At 44.5% G+C, this 18,425-nt stretch overlaps 1 protein-coding gene across 2 annotated transcripts in view; it reads right to left on the reverse strand.

Moving 5' to 3' along the window:
• Positions 1-18,425, reverse strand: part of tenm3 (teneurin transmembrane protein 3) — a 593,227-nt gene that overhangs the window by 59,418 nt on the left and 515,384 nt on the right. For both annotated transcript variants that reach the window (XM_078215101.1, XM_078215099.1), the window contains 2 exons: positions 14,746-14,889; positions 1,254-1,503 (listed from right to left, as the gene is read on the reverse strand). In XM_078215101.1, the coding sequence (XP_078071227.1) occupies positions 1,254-1,503; positions 14,746-14,889 (394 nt within the window). The remainder of the gene's footprint in view (positions 1-1,253; positions 1,504-14,745; positions 14,890-18,425) is intronic.

Genomic DNA, 18,425 nt, shown 5'->3' on the forward strand with positions numbered 1-18,425 from the left:
ATTTTTGAAGGCGTAACCCCTTCATAGCAACGGCGCTGTGTTAATGGTTGCCAGCGGTGACCCACATGCAAGCAACGGCAATCTAGATTGCTGTCCGCACGGCAGAAGAAATTCCCATTGAGCCAATGAACTTTCACACCACCTGACATTCCATGAATGCAAATAGCAGCGTAATTTAATGGGCAGTTGAACAAAGCCATACAATAATTTGCGCACGGATTATTCAAATTGTACAAATTAATTTCACCGTGTCAGTTATATATTTGCAACTGTTGAGCTCTGGAAGTGTTCTTTAAAGAAACTGCATGCCCAATTGTATTCTAATGAGTGTGCTTTGAGATGCTGCAGGTTCCTTGCTAGAAAGGGGACTTGAAGCTAATTAAAGCATTTGGCAAAGACCTTATGCTTTAAGTCAGCTCTCTTCCACTCCGCAGCAGTGAACCGTCGCATTCAAATATTTCTGTCAAATTAATCGAGACAGGCACCACTCAAAAGCAACTAAAGTCTACCCGGATCCAATGCTGCAATAGTAGCTTTGTTACTGCCATCTTGACTGATGAAGGGGTAGTTAGACTTTCTCTTGTGTTTTCCCCCCCTCATAGAATGTCAAATGTTAACCTTTAAGAGAGTGGAATGTTTGACTATTCTTTTCTTGTGTCTATTCAAATAAAATCAACACACGAGTTCTACCGAGGTCTGTGTCTACATTAATGTTAATCTTATACTAGGGTGGGTGTTTTAATTTTACTCGTTCATGGGATGTGGGCATCGCTGGCTAAGCCAGCATTTATTGCCCATCCCTGAGGGCAGTTAAGAGTTAACCATATTGCTGTGGGTCTGGAGTCACATGTAGGCCAGACCGGGTAAGGACGGCAGATTTCCTTCCCTAACGGACATTAGTGAACCAGATGGGTTTTTACAACAATCGACAATGTGGTCATCATTCGACTTTTAATTCCAGATTTTTATTGAATTCAAATGTCATCATCTGCCATGGTGGGATTTGAACCCGGGTCCCCAGACCATTACACTGGGTCTCTGGTCCAGCGATAATACCACTACGCCACTGCCTGCCCTTAAGTGGGTGGGGTGGGGTGATGGGTCTTTCATTGGCACAAAATTTGATGATTTTACTTTGCAGGGCCGCTCAGATTCTCTGCCTTGGTGGGAGAGTAGGGGAGGGCAAGGGTTGGAAAGGAGAACATTTCCGAAGCCGCAGCACGCAGGGCAGGTTTTTGTTGTCCTAGACCTACCTCAGCTCGAGAATGCTGGTCACATTTCCTGAAGGGAGGATGCGGCGGATGTAGTTGAAATCACCGACGTATAAGCTGCCATCGATTCCGCAGGCCAGGGCCACGGGCGCCAGGAGCTTGTTGCCGTCCGATTGGCCATTGCAGCTTGGGCACGAGATGCTGCGCCTTCGCCCATTGCCCATGATGCTGTTGATCACAGCCGGCTGCTGAGAGATGAACTGGTTTTCCCCGTTCCCTTTGTACAGGATCCCTAATAGGAAGGTGATAATACTAACTTTATCACTGTCACAAACAATGAGGCATTTTCCTTGATTGCAAAATCATCATCATAAATCATAAAGCCCAATTTAAATTTCACATTAGGCCACACCAATCAAAATAATTGATTAAGACAGGTCGTACCTCCAGCAGTCCTGGAAAGAGAATACAGATTAAATCACTGTTGAATGTCAAGCCTGCATCAATCTCTAAAGGTTAGAATCATTTGACAGTCACCTGTTGCTTGATCAGCTGAAGTATAAACACAACGATTAGATCTTAGCCATGTCTATCAAGCATTCTGGATGAAGTCTGACTTGTTACTCAGGGGAAAGAGGTTAGATGAAAGCAATTTTGTAGCTGATGACTGCTAATTATAAACATTTATTTGGTTATCCTTGTACGGTGGTTGAAGAGCTAGTTATAAACAGCTCTCCCATCTCTCCCCAGACCCACCATGTCTTCCTCGCCTTGACATATTTACTTATTCTTTCCTTAAAAGATTTTGCCTCAACTTGGTCGTTGGTCACTCAGTCCAGTCTCGCAGAATGGATTCCACCAAAGTAAACGTGATAGTAAGGAAAGGATTTGATTTGATTTGATTTATTATTGTCACATGTATTAACATACAGTGAAAAGTATTGTTTCTTGCGCGCTATACAGACAAAGCGTACCATTCATAGAGAAGGAAACGAGAGAGTGCAGAATGTACTGTAACAGTCATAGCTGGGGTGTAGAGACAGATCAACTTAGTGCGAGGTAGGTCCATTCAAAAGTCTGATGGCAGCAGGGAAGAAGCTGTTTTTGAGTTCCCCCCTGTGAGTTCTACAAGCACGGGTTGGCAGGTTTTTAAAAAAAGTATCTTCATCATCCCAATTTTCCATTGTTCTACCCCAAGGCCATGATAGACTAGATTACACTTGCTTGGATACTGGTAGTCCTCTTTTTTGACATTCTGCATTTAGTTGCGACACGGTGGCAGAGTGGTTAGCACTGCTGCCTCACAGCACCAGGGATCAATTCTGGCCTTGGGTCACTCCCCGAGTGGAGTGTGCACGTTCCCCCCTTGTCTGCGTGGGTTTCCTCCAGGTGCTTCGGTGTCTTCCCGCACTCCAGAGATGTGCGGATTAGGTGGATTGGCCATGCTAAATTGCCCCTTAGTGTCAGGGGAATTAGCAGGTTAGATACATGGGGTTACAGGGATAGTGCTTGGGTGGGACTGTTGCCAGAGTAGGCTCAATGGGCAACATGGCCTCCTTCTGCACTATTCTATGGGTGGAATTTTACTGGCACGTCTGGGTTTCGTACGATCCTGCCCAAGGCCAACGGAGAATGCCATCAGGCTGCAAGTAAGGATTATTGGATGGCAATTGGAATCAGGAGTAATGGATGATTTCTTTCTATCCCGTCTATAGTTGGATGTATCAAGGCCAGCCACAGCTCTCCCACATTGGCTCCAACTGAGGCCTGCAGATTCAACATGGTTTGGGATCAAACCCACCCAACATCCTGCTGGCTGCACTGTCCGCACAAGGTCAGGACATTGGATAATAAACTTTACAAGAAGGATGTTTAAAATAAAAACTAGTTTGCATTGTCCGGTATCAGACCACATTTATCCACTGCACCTTCAGAACTGCTTTAATATAACAAGAATGCCTGGAATTATTAACAAACTGTTTCAAAATGGCACTTATCTTTCATTTGATCAGATATCAATATGGCTGATGAAAATACAGCAGATTGTTCTTAGAATGCTGAAGTATTTTGGAAGGGCCTGTTGAATAACTTCGCTGGTCAGAATGAATGAATTGTGCCTGTTTGGGCTGGCGACTAGTTCATAAATTCATAAGATATAGGAGCAGAATTAGGCCATTCAGCCCATTGAGCCCACTCCGCCATTCAATCATGGCTGATATGCTCCTCATCCCCATTTTCCTGCCTTCTTCCCATAACCCTTCAACCCATTACCAATTAAAAATCTGTCTAACATCTCCTTAAATTTACTGATTGTCCCAGCATCCACCGCGCTTTGGGGTAGCGAATTCCATGGATTCACAACCCTTTGGGAGAAGTAGTTTCTCCTCAACTCTGTTTTAAATTTATCCGTAGACCTCTCATCCTAGAAAGCCCCACAAGAGGAAGCATCCGCTCCACGTCTACTTTAGCCATATATTTTATCATCTTGTTTACCTCAATTTGATCTCCTCTCATTCTTTCTAAGTTCCAGAGAGTATAGACCTAAGGTGTTCAATCTCTCTTCATACGACAAACCTCTCATCTCTGGAATCAATCTAGTGATTGTCAGTACTCATTTCAGATCTTAATTTTTGTGCCCATCCCGGGCTTTGACATTCCAGCAACAATTACAACGCTCACACTGTATTACATACCGAGACTGACTCTGTGGGTTTGATTAGAAATCATAGAAATCATAGAAACCCTACAGTGCAGAAGGAGGCCATTCGGCCCATCGAGTCTGCACCGACCACAATCCCACCCAGGCCCTACCCCCACATATTTACCCGCTAATCCCTCTAATCTACGCATCCCAGGACTCTAAGGGGCAATTTTTAACCTGGCCAATCAACCTAACCCGCACATCTTTAGACTGAATGCAACTTTAGAAATGAACAAGTCACAGTAACAACTTTCCACTTCCTGCACTGAATGCATTTATGTCTGTAATTGGGCATGCGTAGGTGTGAAGTACCACGCGCAACACTGTATCCCCGACATTCCAGGATTCGAATCAAACTGACCCCTATAAACATCTAGGTTTGGATGGGCGAATGCGGAGGAACTGATGGTCGCAAGTGGTGAGCAAGCAAAGTTGAAAGTGGGAGCTTTTAACCAACTAGCGTTGAAACACAAAGGGTGAGATTTGACCTGCCATTCATGCCACGCTCCCACTGCAGCGAGGGCGGGGCATTTGATGCCAGCCATATCTCTTCTGTTCACTGCAGCGGGATGGGAAAATTCCATCGGTGTGAACGGTGGTAACATTCCAGCCAAATAGTCATTTTTGGAAATATTGACTTGCAATTTCTTATTACAGCATTTTGCTCTGACTGCAAGAGCTTTTAGATGTATATCTGTATTTATTGATATGTAAAAGTCCAAAGGTGTGCGGGTGAGGTTGATTGGCCATGCTGAATTGACCCTTAGTGTCAGGGGGACTAGCTAGGTTAAATATGTGGGGTTTCGGGTCATGGGGCCTGGGTGGGATTGTGGTTGCTGCAGACTCGATGGGCCAAATGGCCTCATTTTGCACTGTAGGGATTCAATGGGTGGCCTGAAGCAGGAAAAGGCAAGTTGGAGTGCCACTGAGAAAGTAGTCATGTAGGAAGCTACATCCCTGACCTCATACAACCCCAAAGTGTTGAAACAAAAGCCGGGGAAGCTTCGCAGTTCAGTACATTCACATCTATTAGCTTCCCTTGTGGGAACCAGCTGAGCATCTGTCTCTTTCTTCCATGGGCTTGGGGAGGAGAGGTTAATGGGAGGGAACATTTACAGGCAAGGCGAGTGCTAACACGCAGAGTTGCAGCTGATTACATTAATGGGCAAATGTGGGAAGAAGTGTGCGAACTGTTGTGGGCGGTGGGACAGGAAATCTGAAGGTTGCACCTTGTTTTCATCTTCAAAGGAGAACTTCAAAGTCAGAAACACTCTCCTCACACTGTTAAATAATTTATAGCGAACATGATGTTTGCATCTCCAGCCAGCTTGATATTAGCGCTGTTATTTTTTTATTCCCTAAACAGAACAAGGACTGCACATGGAGCCCTGCTGTGTGGCCAGTCTAGTTTAAATTTAGCATGGTTCGTACAGAGGCGGACAAGTGTATAAAACAAGGAAAGGAGGATTGTAACATACTAGAATCTGTGCTCTTCTGCAGCTTAAAGCAATGGCCTAGTGGTATTATCGCTAGACTATCAATCCAAAACTCAGATTTGATTTGATTTGATTTATTATTGTCACATGTATTAACATACAGTGAAAAGTATTGTTTCTTGCGCACTATACAGACAGAGCATACCGTACATAAAGAAGGAAAGGAGAGAGTGCAGAATGTGGTGTTACAGTCATAGCTAGGGTGCAGAGAAAGATCAACTTAATGCAAGGTAAGTCCATTCAAATGTCTGACGGCAGCAGGGAAGAAGCTGTTTTTGAGTCGGTTGGTATGTGATTTCAGACTCTGGTATCTTTTTCCCGACGGAAAAAGGTGGAAGAGAGTGTGTCCAGGGTGCGTGGGGTCTTTGATTATGCTGCCTGTTTTTCCGAGGCAGCGGGAAGTTGATGTTAATGTTCTGGGGACCCAGGTTCGAATCCCGCCACGGCAGATGGTAGAATTTGATTTCAATAAAAAATGTCTGGAATTAAGAATCTGCTGATGACCATGAAACCTTAGTCCATTGTCAAAAAATCCACCTGGTTCACTAATGTCCTTTAGCGAAGGAAATCTGCTGTCCTTACCTAGTCTGGTCTGCATGTGACTCCAGAGCCACAGCAGTGTGGTTGACTCTCAACTGCTCTCGGGCAACTAGGGATGGGCAATAAATGCTGGCCAGCCATCCTTTGTTCCATGAATGAATTTTAAAAAAGGTGCATTGTAGCTCTGAAGCAATAATTTTCCTGTGCAACTTTCAAGTATTGAGAGCATCCATATTATGTGAGATAAGTCTTTTGTGTGGAACAGGGAAGTCGCATGTGAGATGTTATGCTCTGGACAAGTGGGGCATTATTGTCGTAGAATATTTTTTAAATAAAAAGAACTCACCTGGTGACTATCCTGCTCTGATATTTTGCATTCTTACCATCAAACGTAGACTTAAGAGGCTTTCTTGTGATGCAAATTGCTTAGGCCTGTTTTCATGGCGAGTCTTTCCTGGAACAGGTCACTAACCTGCCACCTACAGAGGCTATAGCTTGAGTGTGACCACTCTGCACGAAGCATGGCTGACTAGGCGTTTCTCCTGCTCTAACCGCCTGTCCTAAGTGTAGTGGAAGGAATTCGCAAGTTGATAATTAACCTGTATGACCGTGTTATGGATGCACCACACCAAGGGGTGGGAATCCCAGCCGGAGCTTCTGGCTCAGAGGCAGGGATGCTGCCCGGTATACCACAAGCCCTCCCTTATCATTGGCCAGGAATCCAAAGTCAACAAAAACCTTCCAATCTACAAATGCAACTTTAATTGGCTTCACCTTCCGGTTATCTAACTACAATTTAGACACGGTGGCGTGAGCAGGACCCAACTCTGCTTTTGCAGCAGGATAACATATTGCAGATTATATGGATAAAAACACACCTTGTACATCATTAGACTTACTGGGAGTAAATGCCAGGGGTAGTCCACTGGTTCACGATATTTGAAAACATAATAACCGCAACTCTTTGTTTAATTAAATCAACGTGACAGGTGAAGGGTCAATTCCTGCAGGATTTCTGCCAACTGCTGTAACCTTGGCAGGACTCCTGCTAAAAGGCCAGTTTTGGGATCCCTTTTCCATGCTGGTCAAAAAACCTAAACAGCTGCTTTTACATGTTGGGGCCATGGGTCAGTGACTTCAGTGGAGAGGGGAGAAAACCGAGGGAGTAAAATCCATAAATAGGCCATCAATGGGAAAATTACACAGGGCCTTTGACTGTTTTACAGAGCTATAATTCAAGTGTATGGGAAATTTTCATGCTTCACTCACGTCGGGCCTTCATAGATTAATCTATCCCACAGAACAGCTTTAAAACAAGCTATAACAGCTTTAGTGTGCATTTACAACACCCAACTGTGACAATTACTTTCCCCAAATAGCTAAGCGCTGTAATGTTCATCAAAGAATCCTTCCATGTCAGCATGCTTTGTTATTACATCTGATACATTGTCATTATGATGAGAGATTACTACTTTACAATTTCCCTCCATAAAATACAAAGAGAGCGATGAACAATATTTTATCTCCATTAGAATATTGATCACCATTTTTCTGGGTGTCCGCACAAACACCTGTCAGTGTCTGGATTCTGCTCGGGAATGAATCCCTCCAGCCTACACAGCTTGTCGTCACGACTAATCACTGTGTTTATTCAATTAGACACAATTCACTTCAGAAAAGTTATTGCCTGTCACCGCACATCCCAGAATAATTCAAAGGATCGATTCACCGGCACAATGCTTTTTTTTTGAGAATTGACTTGTGCTAATTTTTTTTTTAATTGCTCCATCCCGCATGTTCTTCAGATCACGATTCAATTAGCCCTTTGTTCCAACTGAACCATCGCTGATGTGGCAAAGTAAAAGCTTCAATTAGGGAAATTGGTAGCCTTGTACAACAAATGGATCGACCGTAGATTTAATCCGCAGTCAAAATGGAGAGAAATGGATGGCTTTTCCACGTTTTGTTCAACTCGGGCCACGTTTGATTCATCTATCCCACTGAACAGTTTTGAAGTAGACCCCATCCACACTTCCAGCTGCCTCGGAAAAGCATCCAGCATAATTGAGGACCCCACGCGCCCCGGACATACTCTCTGCCACCTTCTCTTTTGTTCTCACTGGAGCGACGGAGGTTGAGGGGCGACCTGATAGAAGTCTACAAGATTATGAGAGGCATGGACAAGAGTGGATAGTCAGAAGCTTTTTCCCATGGTGGAAGAATCAATCACTAGGGGGCATAGGTTTAAGGTGCGAGGGGCAAGGTTTAAAAGAGATATACAAGGCAGATTTTTTACACAGAGAGTAGTGGGTGCCTGGAACTCATTGCCGGGGGAGGTAGTGGAAGCGGATACGGTAGTGACTTTTAAGGGGCGTCTTGACAAATACATGAATAGGATGGGAATAGGGGGATATGGTCCCCGGAAGAGTAGGGGGTTTTAGTTAAGTTGGGCAGCATGGTCGGTGCAGGCTTGGAGGGCCGAAGGGCCTGTTCCTGTGTTGTAATTTTCTTTGTTCTTCTGTCAGGAAAAGTTGCATTAAGTTGATCTATTTCTACACCCCAGCTATGACTGTAACACTACATTCTGCACTCTCTCCTTTCCTTCTCTATGTACTGTGTGCTTTGTCTGTATAACGCGCAAGAAACAATACTTTTCAGTGTATACTCACACATGTGACAATAATAAATCAAATCAAATCAAATCAAGGAAAAGGATGCAGAAGTCTGAAATCACATACCAACCGACTCAAGAACAGCTACATCTTCTTCCAAATCATTTATATATATCACAAACTGGATAAGGCATTCTGTCAGAGACAATTGATGCAGATTTGATGGGCCAAGTGGCCTCCTTCTGCACAATAGGGATTCTATGATTCTATTCTAATAACTGTTTAAAAAAAAAATACAAGAACTGTCACGGATTATCTGGAACAGTTCCTGGGACATCATTATCCCCAAGTTTCTCTCCATTCTGACTTGGACATCTGCAGCTGTTCATTTATCGTGACCACTTAAAAATCCTGGAATTTGTTACTTAATGGGAATATGGGAATGCCATCACCAGAATATATTGCAGTTGTTCAAGACAAACACCACGATCACCTGTGGCACATCTGGCCACATCCCAAGCAAGAAGGTAACAGATAAAATGTTAACGAATACAAGTGTCCTCCTGGTGTTGTGGCAAATATTTCTCCCTTGATTAAAGGCAGCAAAAATAAAACCCTAATCAATAGGTATATTTGCTGTTTGTGGAAGGGTCCTACAGTATTCCCACGTTTTCCTTCAAAAGAGTCAACAGTTGGCATTCAGCATGAAAGACACTTTGATGTGATAGCCTGTTACATAGAGACAATTTTTTTCTCCTTTATTCTCCCATGCTATGTCCCTGACGACTCGGGGGCTCCAATGACCTCCGAGCACCCCCCACCCCCAACCTGTGGAGACCAGTGGTCATTCTGGGCGGCTTCCCATTGCGCCGGCTGGTCGGTGAATACCGGAACACCAGGTGAATCCGACTAAAACCTGGAAAATCTGGTTCATGCCCTTGCTTGGCGTGAAGCAGTGTACATCGTTAGCCGGGGGAAGGGTGATTCCCTAAAGGGGGTTCCCCCTGCCACAAATCACGTCATGGCCCCTCTCGCGAAATTTGACGCTATTTGCGCCTGCACGTGGGGGCCAGAGAATCGCCTCCAATATTTATACCTGTCATGAGGAACTGAAGAAGCGACAAAATGCATTCAACATAGGGTTTTTTTTAGATGTAGTGAGCAAATCTGTCTGAGGCAAAATGTTAGAAGCTATTATTAAAGATAATAACATGGCAATTTAGATAAATTCAAGGTAATCAGGCAACGTCACTGTGGCTTTGTGAGGGGAAAATCATGTTCAATCAATTTCTTGGAGCTGTCTGAAGCTTTAACATGTGCTGTGGATAAAGGAGAACCACTGGCTATACTTGTATTGTGGAGATGCCGGTGTTGGACTGGGGTAAACACAGTAAGAGTTTTAACAACACCAGGTGACGAAGGAGCAGCGCTCCGAAAGCTAATGGCATTTGCTACCAAATAAACCTGTTGGACTTTAACCTGGTGTTGTTAAAACTCTTACTATACTTATATTTCCAGAAGGCACTTGATAAGGTGCCACATCAAAGGTTATTATGGAAAATAAAAGCTCATAGCTTAAGTGGTAACATATCGGCATGGATAGAAGATTGGCTGGCTAACGGGAAACAGAGAGTAGGCATAAATGGGTCTTTTTCTGGTTGGCAAAATGTAGCAAGCGATGTGCCACAGGGATCAGTGATGGGCCTCAACCTTTTACAATTTATATCAATAATTTGAATGAAGGGGCGAAAGATATGGTCACTAAATTTGCTGATCACAAAGATAGGTAGGGCAAGTATGTTATGAAGAATACATGAGGAGGCTACAAAGGGATATAGATAGGTTAAGTCAGTGGGCAAAGGTCTGGCAAATGGAGTATAAAGTGAGAAGACGTGAAATTGTCCATTTTTGCAGGAAGAATAAAAAAAACATATTGCCTAAAAGTGAGAAATTCTAGAGCTCTGAAATGCAGAGGGATCTGGATGTCCTAATGCATGAATCACACAAGGTTAGTACACGTGCAGCAAGTAATCAGGAAAGTTAGTAGAATGTTATAATTTATTGCAAAGGGAATTGGATACAAAAGTAGGAAGGTCATGCTTCACTTATACAGGGCACTGGAGAGACCACATCAGAAGTACTGTGTACAGTATTGGTCACCTTATTTAAGGAAGGATGTAAATGCATTGAAAGCAGTTCAGAGAAGGTTTATTAGACTAGTACCTATAAGAGTTAAAGTTTATTTATTAGTCACAAGTGGGGTTTCATTAACACTGAAATGAAGTTACTGTGAAAATCCCCCAGTCGCACACTCTGGGCGCCTGTTCGGGTACACTGAGGGAGAATTTAGCATGGCCAATGCACCTAACCATCACGTCTTTCAGACTGCGGGAGGAAACTGGAGCACCCGGAGGGAACCTAAGCAGACTCGGGGAGAACATACAGATTCTGCACGGACAGTGACCCAAGCCGAGAATCGAACTTGGATCTCTGGCACTGTGAGGCAGCAGTGCTAACCACTGTGCCACCCAAGAGGCAACCTGATTGAACCTTATAAGATCCTGAGAGGATTTGACAAGATGGATTTGGAGAGGATGTTTCCTCTTGTAGGAAAATCTAGGACAAGGGGGTCACTGTTTAAAAATAAGGGGTCATTCATTTAAGACAGAGATTAAAAGAATTTCTCTCTGAGTATTGAGAGGGTTTGGAACTCTCTTCTTCAAAAGATAGTGGAAGAAGAGTCTTTGTGTATTTTTAATGCAGAGGTCGGTGGATTCTTAACAAACAAGAGGGTGAAAGGTTATTGGGGGTAGGCAGGAGTGTGGGGTTGAAGCTACAATCAGATCAGCCATGATCTTATTGAATAGCGGAACAGACTCGATGGGCTGAGTGGCCTACTCCTGCTCCTAATTTGTATCTTCCTATGTATGTTTGCATTAATCATTACTCCATTCAATTCATTATTTCAATAATTGCCTTTTTAAATCAGCCAATAAGTGCATTAATCTGATATTATTAAACGCAGATAGCGATTTTTTAATTATTAGATGCAGTCGTAAATGAACCAAATACGCTAAAATCTGTACATGTTAAAATGAAGGTTTGCTTTTCTGTCGGACGTCATGAGGTTTGAATATTTATTTTCCAGTATTTACAATGCGATATTACTGAGTTCTAGAGAAATCTAATCATCTTGCTTCTGAGAAAATAAATCTAAAAATACATGTGGTTATTGATTTGGGTCCTGAATTTAGACTCTTAGAGTTACTCTGCTTTCCCTCCTCAATTTCAGTGCCTTAAATGCCTGTTTACACCATTTCTCTGGGAAGTTCACCAACATTTACCAACAAGACCGTGGCAATCCTTTAGGAAACCCACTACGTCTTCCAATTTACCAATCGGTAATTCAAGCACAGGTTTTGCAATCAGTGGTGAAGTGATGGCCCCAAAGATCTAACCATCTCTGTTGGGTGGACTTAAGATCCTGAGGGGTCTTGACAAAGTGGATGTGGAGAGAATGTTTCCTCTTGTCAGAGAATCTAGTCCTAGGAGTCAATGTTTAAAAATAAGGGACTGCTCATTTAAGATAGAAGTTTGATAGAAGCCTATACAATTATGAGGGATATAGATAAGGTGAACAGTTGGAAGCTTTTTCCCAGGGCAGAAATGACAATTACAAGGGGGCGCAAGTTCAAGATAAGGGGGGAAAGGTTCAGTGGAGATGTGTGGGAGAAGCTTTTTTACACAGGTGGGGGCCTGGAATGCACTGCCAAGTGAGGTGGTTGAGGCAGATATGTTAGTGACATTTAAGACTTATTTGGGCAGACACATGAACAGGCAGGGAAGAGGGGGACACAGGCGTTTGATCTCGATAGGACAACATGATCAGCGCAGGCTTGGTGGGCAGAAGGGCCTGTTCCTAAGCTGCATTGTTCTTTGTAAGACAGAGATGAGAAGAATTTTTTTCTCTCAAAGAATCATGAGTCTCTGGAATTCTTGTCCTCAAAATGCAGTGGACGCAGGGGCTTTGAATATTTTTAAGGCTGACTGAGATAGATTCTTAGATAATAAGGGGCAGGTGAAAAGTTGGCAGGGGTAGGAGGAATGTGGAGTTGAGGTAACATTCAGATCAGCTCTTGACCCTATCAGATAAAGGAGCAGGCTCGAGGGGCCAAGTGGCATTCTTCTGCTCCTAATCCGTATGTTTATATGGATCTCCCGTCATTAGTTGTGTCAAGTCAAAGGGATCTCCAGGTGGCCAGCAACAATGCTGTTGGCAAGCAGGTTCATCAGCCAATTACAATGAATCATAGAATCCCTACAGTGCAGAAGGGGGCCATTCGGCCCATCGAGTTTGCACCAACCACAATCCCAGCCAGGCCCTATTCCTGCAACCCCACACACTTACCCTGCTAATCCCTTGACACTAGGGTCAATTTAACATGACCAATCGATCTAACCTGCACACCTTCGGACTGTGGGAGGAAACCGGAGCACCCGGAGGAAACCCACGCAGACATGGGCAGAATGTGCAAACTCCACACAGACAGTGACCCAAGGCTGGAATTGAACCCGGGTCCCTGGCGCTGTGAGGCAGCAGTGCGAACCACTGTGCCACCGTGCCGTGAGAAGAATTCTCACAGACAACAAATTGGGATGGCTATCTTCTCTTTTAACTAAATTTTACAGGGAGTGCAATAGTTGATTCGGACATCTACGTGGGATTCAGGCAGAAACTGAAATATTATAAACAAACTATAAAACAGATGTTGATTTTCATCACAATGGTGATATTTGGCATTGCACAAACATAAAATTGGTTTTTCAAGGGCAGTAAAGCTGTCCGGCAGTAATGGTGAACAGAGTACATAATTGAAAACCCTGTTACAATGTCACTCAGTAAGTTATCAAGGGCTTTTACAATGAGATTCGTAGCAAAGAGGGTAAGTTTTCATCAGTTCAGTAATTTCTACTTGATTATAGCCAGAGGAATTCCACCCACTCCATAGAGCAGTGGTTCCCAAAGGGTGCGGTGCGCCACACTGGTGCGGCGAGAGAGGATGGCAAGTGTGGCGGGAAGATTCAAGGACAATCAAAGAAACGTTTAAACATAGATATTTTTCCAAAGTAAGAGCAAGGGCATCAAGTGATGCTGAGGACGATGTCCCAGGATCATATTATAAAGTAGTTGTGTTCTATGTTATGAATCAAGCACTGCTAGGAGTTGGTTTTTTTTGTTTATGAATGTATTTCTTATCAATAAAAAATTTGGTGTGGCGCGAGCAAATTTTTATTCCGAAAGTGCGGCCCAATGAAAAAAGTTTAGGAAGCACTGCCACAGAGAATCCCTACAGTGCAGAAAGAGATCATCGGGCCATCAAGTCTGCACCGACTCTCCGAAAGAGCATCCCACCCAGGCCCTCTCCTCTGGCCTATCCCCGTAACCCTGTGCGTTTCTATCATGGCTAATCCATCTAACTCTCACATCTCTGGACATGAAAGAGGAATTTAGCATGGCCAATCCACCTAATCTGGACATCTTTGGAGTGTGGGAGGGATCTGGAGCACCCGGAGGAAACCCATGCAGACACGGGGAGAATGTGCAAACTCCACACAGACTGTGACCCAAGGCCGGGATTGAACCTGGGTCCCTGGCGCTGTGCGGCAGCAGTGCTAACCACTGTGCCACCGTGCCACCCTCTGCAAAGCTGTTCGGAAGGCTTCAGCAACTGGATTTTCTGCAGATTCCTCCTCCGTAGAGCCCACTGATTTGGATGTCCGGGGAAACCAGAAACCAGATCCTTGTCAGAATGGAAAGGAGGCCTTTCGACACAATGGGGCCTGCTGAAGATCTTTAAATTAGATGATGTCGGGAATGCTGGAAGTTGAGGGAGTGGAAGTCAGGGTCAAAAAGCTGGATTCCCAGCCAACTTCCCTTATGTTTCTGCAGAGGGTCTGAGCATTTTTGGACCCTTTCCAATTTAACCTTCGATCTTGTGGGGCTCCAGTCAAGAGATAACAAATTTCTTTTGGGGTGATGCTGGACCTTATAAAGCTCCATCTTGTGGCATAAATATGGAGCTGCAGGTGTGTCTGTGTGTTAAAGGCAGGAACCCAAATAAGGAGTGTGTGACAGGCAGACAGACAATCAGTGTGTGTTTTTTTTCACTATCTGAATGACTTACCATTTTGAACGTCTAAAACGTGGTGTTTGTTGAGTGACCAGCCACCCATGTTCGAAGAGTCCAACTCATACCCTTGCAGAACAGCTGTTCTCTTCTCCCAGAGGATGAGATCCAGACACGACTCGTACTCATAGCCAACAGAAACTGGACAAAGAGAAAGCTATCATTAATTGACTGGTGGGGCATGAACATTTTCTTTCAAAATTCATCCGGCTGAAAGATAAACAGGAAGCACTTCTTTGCACCAAGCGTAGTAGACATTTGAAACCTTCTCCAAAAGATCATTAAATCCCTACAGTGCAGAAGAGGCCATTTGGCCCATCGAGTCTGCACCGACTCTCTGACAGAGTATCTTACCCAGACCCTCTTTCCCACCCTATCCTTGTAACCCTACACATTTCCTATGGCTAATCCACCTAAGCGACACATCTTGGAACACTAAGGGGCAATTTAGCATGGCCAATCCACCTAACCTGCTCATCTTTGGACTGTGGGAGGAAATCGGAGCACCCAGTGGAATTCCATACAGAATGTGCCAAACACCACATAGACAGTCCCCCGAGGCTGGCATTGAACCCAGGTCCCTGGTGCTGTGAGGCAGCAGTGCTAACCACTGTGCCACCGTGCTACCCCAATACCATGTCAACTGAAACTTTTAAGACTGAGACTGTTGTTTGCTAATGGTATCAAGGAATAGTCAATCAAAGGCATGTAAACAGTGTTGAAATACGAATCAGCTGTGAATTTCAGAGGGACAACTTCTGTTCCTGAGATCCAATGAAGCAAAGTTGGACTTAGGTTTCTCCTAACTGGCATCAGCACAATTTTGGCTCTAGGTTTGATGGAAAATCAAAGCGAAATACTGATTTTCTTCAAGTCTTTTTTCTGCCACTAAGCAGCCTTAGTAGGATAAATAATAATGATGCAAGTTGCCTACAACTCTGGAGGCTTCTGTGTGCTGCAATTTTAATGTGGTATTTGGCACAAAGTAAATACTTAATTGCTTCTTTCTTTCCACAGAGCTGTAGATATCATAGGATCATAGAATCCCTACAGTGCAGAAGAAGGCCATTCGGCCCATCGAGTCTGCACCAACCACAATCCCACCCAGGCCCTATCTCCATGTATTTACCCCAGCTAGTCCCCCTGACACTAAGGGGCAATTTAGCATGGCCAATACACCTAGCCTGCACATCTTTGGAGTGTGGGAGGAAACTGGCGCACCCAGAAGAAACCCATGCAGATGCAGGGCGAACATGCAAACTCCACACAGACAGTGACCAAAGCTGGGAATCGAACCTGGGGTCCCTGGCGCTGTGAGGCAGCAGTGTAACCACTGTGCCACCATGCCGCCCCAAACATAGCTACATAGGAGGAGATCATAAGGTATCTTGTGCCTGTGCTATTAGGGTGCTCGCTCTCCTTAGAGTAGAGAAGGTCAAGTGGAGATTTAATAAAGGTACTCAACATCATGAAGGGTTTTGACAGGTAAATAAGGAGGCAGAAGGGTCAGTAGCCAGATGACACATATTTAAGATAATTGGCAAAAGAACCAGGGGTCAGATGAAGAGATTTTCTTTTTTACACAGAGAGTTGTGATCTGGAATGCACTACCTGAAAGATTGATGGAAGCAGATTCAGTCATAACATTCAAAAGGAAACTGGATAAATGCTCGAAGAGGACAACATTGCCAAGCACTGGGGACTAATTAGATTGCTCTACCAACGAGGGAGGTGGTGGAGTAGTATTTTCACTGGACTAGTCATCCAGAGACCCAAGTTAATAATGCTCTGAGGATCTGGGTTCAAATCCCACCCAGATCAAAAAATGTGGAATGTTTAGTGCAAGAAACCATTGTTGATTGCTGCAAAAATCTAATGTCCTTTAGGGAAGGAAATCTCCTCCTATATGACTCCATTGTGGACATTAAGAGGATGTGTTGGAAATTTTGAATAGCATCAAGATACATAAGTCGCCGGGACCGAATGGGGTGTACCCCAGGTTACTGTGGGAGGCGAGGGAAGAGATTGCAGAGCCTCTGGCGATGATCTTTGCGTCATCGATGGAGACGGGAGAGATTCCGGAGGATTGGAGGATTGCGGATGTGGTTCCTATATTCAAGAAAGGGAATAGGGATAGCCCAGGAAATTACCGACCGGTGAGTCTAACCTCAGTGGTTGGTAAGTTGATGGAGAAGATCCTGAGGGTCAGGATTTATGAACATTTAGAGAAGTTTAGTATGCTCAAAAGTAGTCAGCACGGCTTTGTCAAAGGCAGATCGTGCCTTACGAGCCTGGCAGAGTTCTTTGAAAATGTGACTAAACACATTGACGAAGGAAAAGCAGCAGATGTGGTTTACATGGACTTCAGCAAGGCGTTCAATAAGGTCCCCCATGCAAAACTTCTCGAGAAAGTGAGAGGGCATGGGATCCAAAGGGCTGTTGCCTTGTGGATCCAGAACTGGCTTGCCTGCAGAAGGCAGAGAGTGGTTGTAGATAGGTCTTTTTCTGAATGGAGGTCGGTCACCAGTGGAGTGTCCCAGGGATCTGTTCTGGGACCCTTGATGTTTGTCATTTTCATAAATGACCTGGATGAGGAGGTGGAGGGATGGGTTGGTAAGTTTGCCGACGACACAAAGGTTGGTGGTGTTGTGGATAGTTTGGAGGGATGTCAGAAGCTGCAGCGTGACATAGATAGGATGCAAGACTGGGCGGAGGAGTGGCAGATAGACTTCAACCCGGATAAATGTGTAGTGGTCCATTTTGGCAGGTCAAATGGGATGAAGGAGTATAATATCAAGGGTAAGACTCTTAGCAGTGTAGAGGATCAGAAGGACCTTGGGGTCCGGATCCATAGGACTCTTAAATCGGCCTCACAGGTAGAGGAGGTGGTTAAGAAGGCATATGGGGTGCTGGCCTTCATCAATCGAGGGATTGAGTTTAGGAGTTGGGAGATAATGATGCAGCTTTATAAGACCCTCGTCAGACTCCACTTGGAGTACTGTGCTCAGTTCTGGTCGCCTCATTACAGGAGGGATGTGGAAATTATTGAAAGGGTGCAGAGAAGATTTACAAGGATGTTGCCTGGATTGGTTGGCATGCCTTATGAGGATAGGTTGAGGGAGCTCGGTCTTTTCTCCTTGGAGAGATGAAGGATGAGAGGTGACCTGATCGAGGTGTACAAGATGTTGAGAGGTATAGATCGGGTGGATTCTTGGAGGCTTTTTCCCAGGGCTGAAATGGCTGCTACGAGAGGACACAGGTTTAAGGTGCTGGGGAGTAGGTACAGAGGAGATGTCAAGGGTAAGTTTTTCACTCAGAGGGTGGTGGGTGAGTGGAATCGGCTGCTGTCAGTGGTGGTAGAGGCAAACTCGATAGGGTATTTTTAGTGCGTGAAGTCTGAAGAGATAGGAGAGGCACTAAATGAATATTTTTCGTCGGTATTCACACTGGAGAGGGACAGTGTTGTTGAGGGGAGTACTGAGATGCAGGCTGTTGGACTGGATGGTATTGATGTTCATAAGGAGGAGGTGTTAGCAATTCTGGAAAGGGTAAAAATAGATAAGTCCCCTGGGCCGGATGGGATTTATCCTAGGATTCTTTGGGAGGCTAGAGAGGAGATTGCAGAGCCTTTGGTTTTGATCTTTGTGTCGTCATTGTCTACAGGAACAGTGCCAGAA

The sequence above is a fragment of the Mustelus asterias genome, chromosome 6, assembly GCF_964213995.1.
Source record: "Mustelus asterias chromosome 6, sMusAst1.hap1.1, whole genome shotgun sequence".
NCBI lineage: Eukaryota > Metazoa > Chordata > Chondrichthyes > Carcharhiniformes > Triakidae > Mustelus > Mustelus asterias.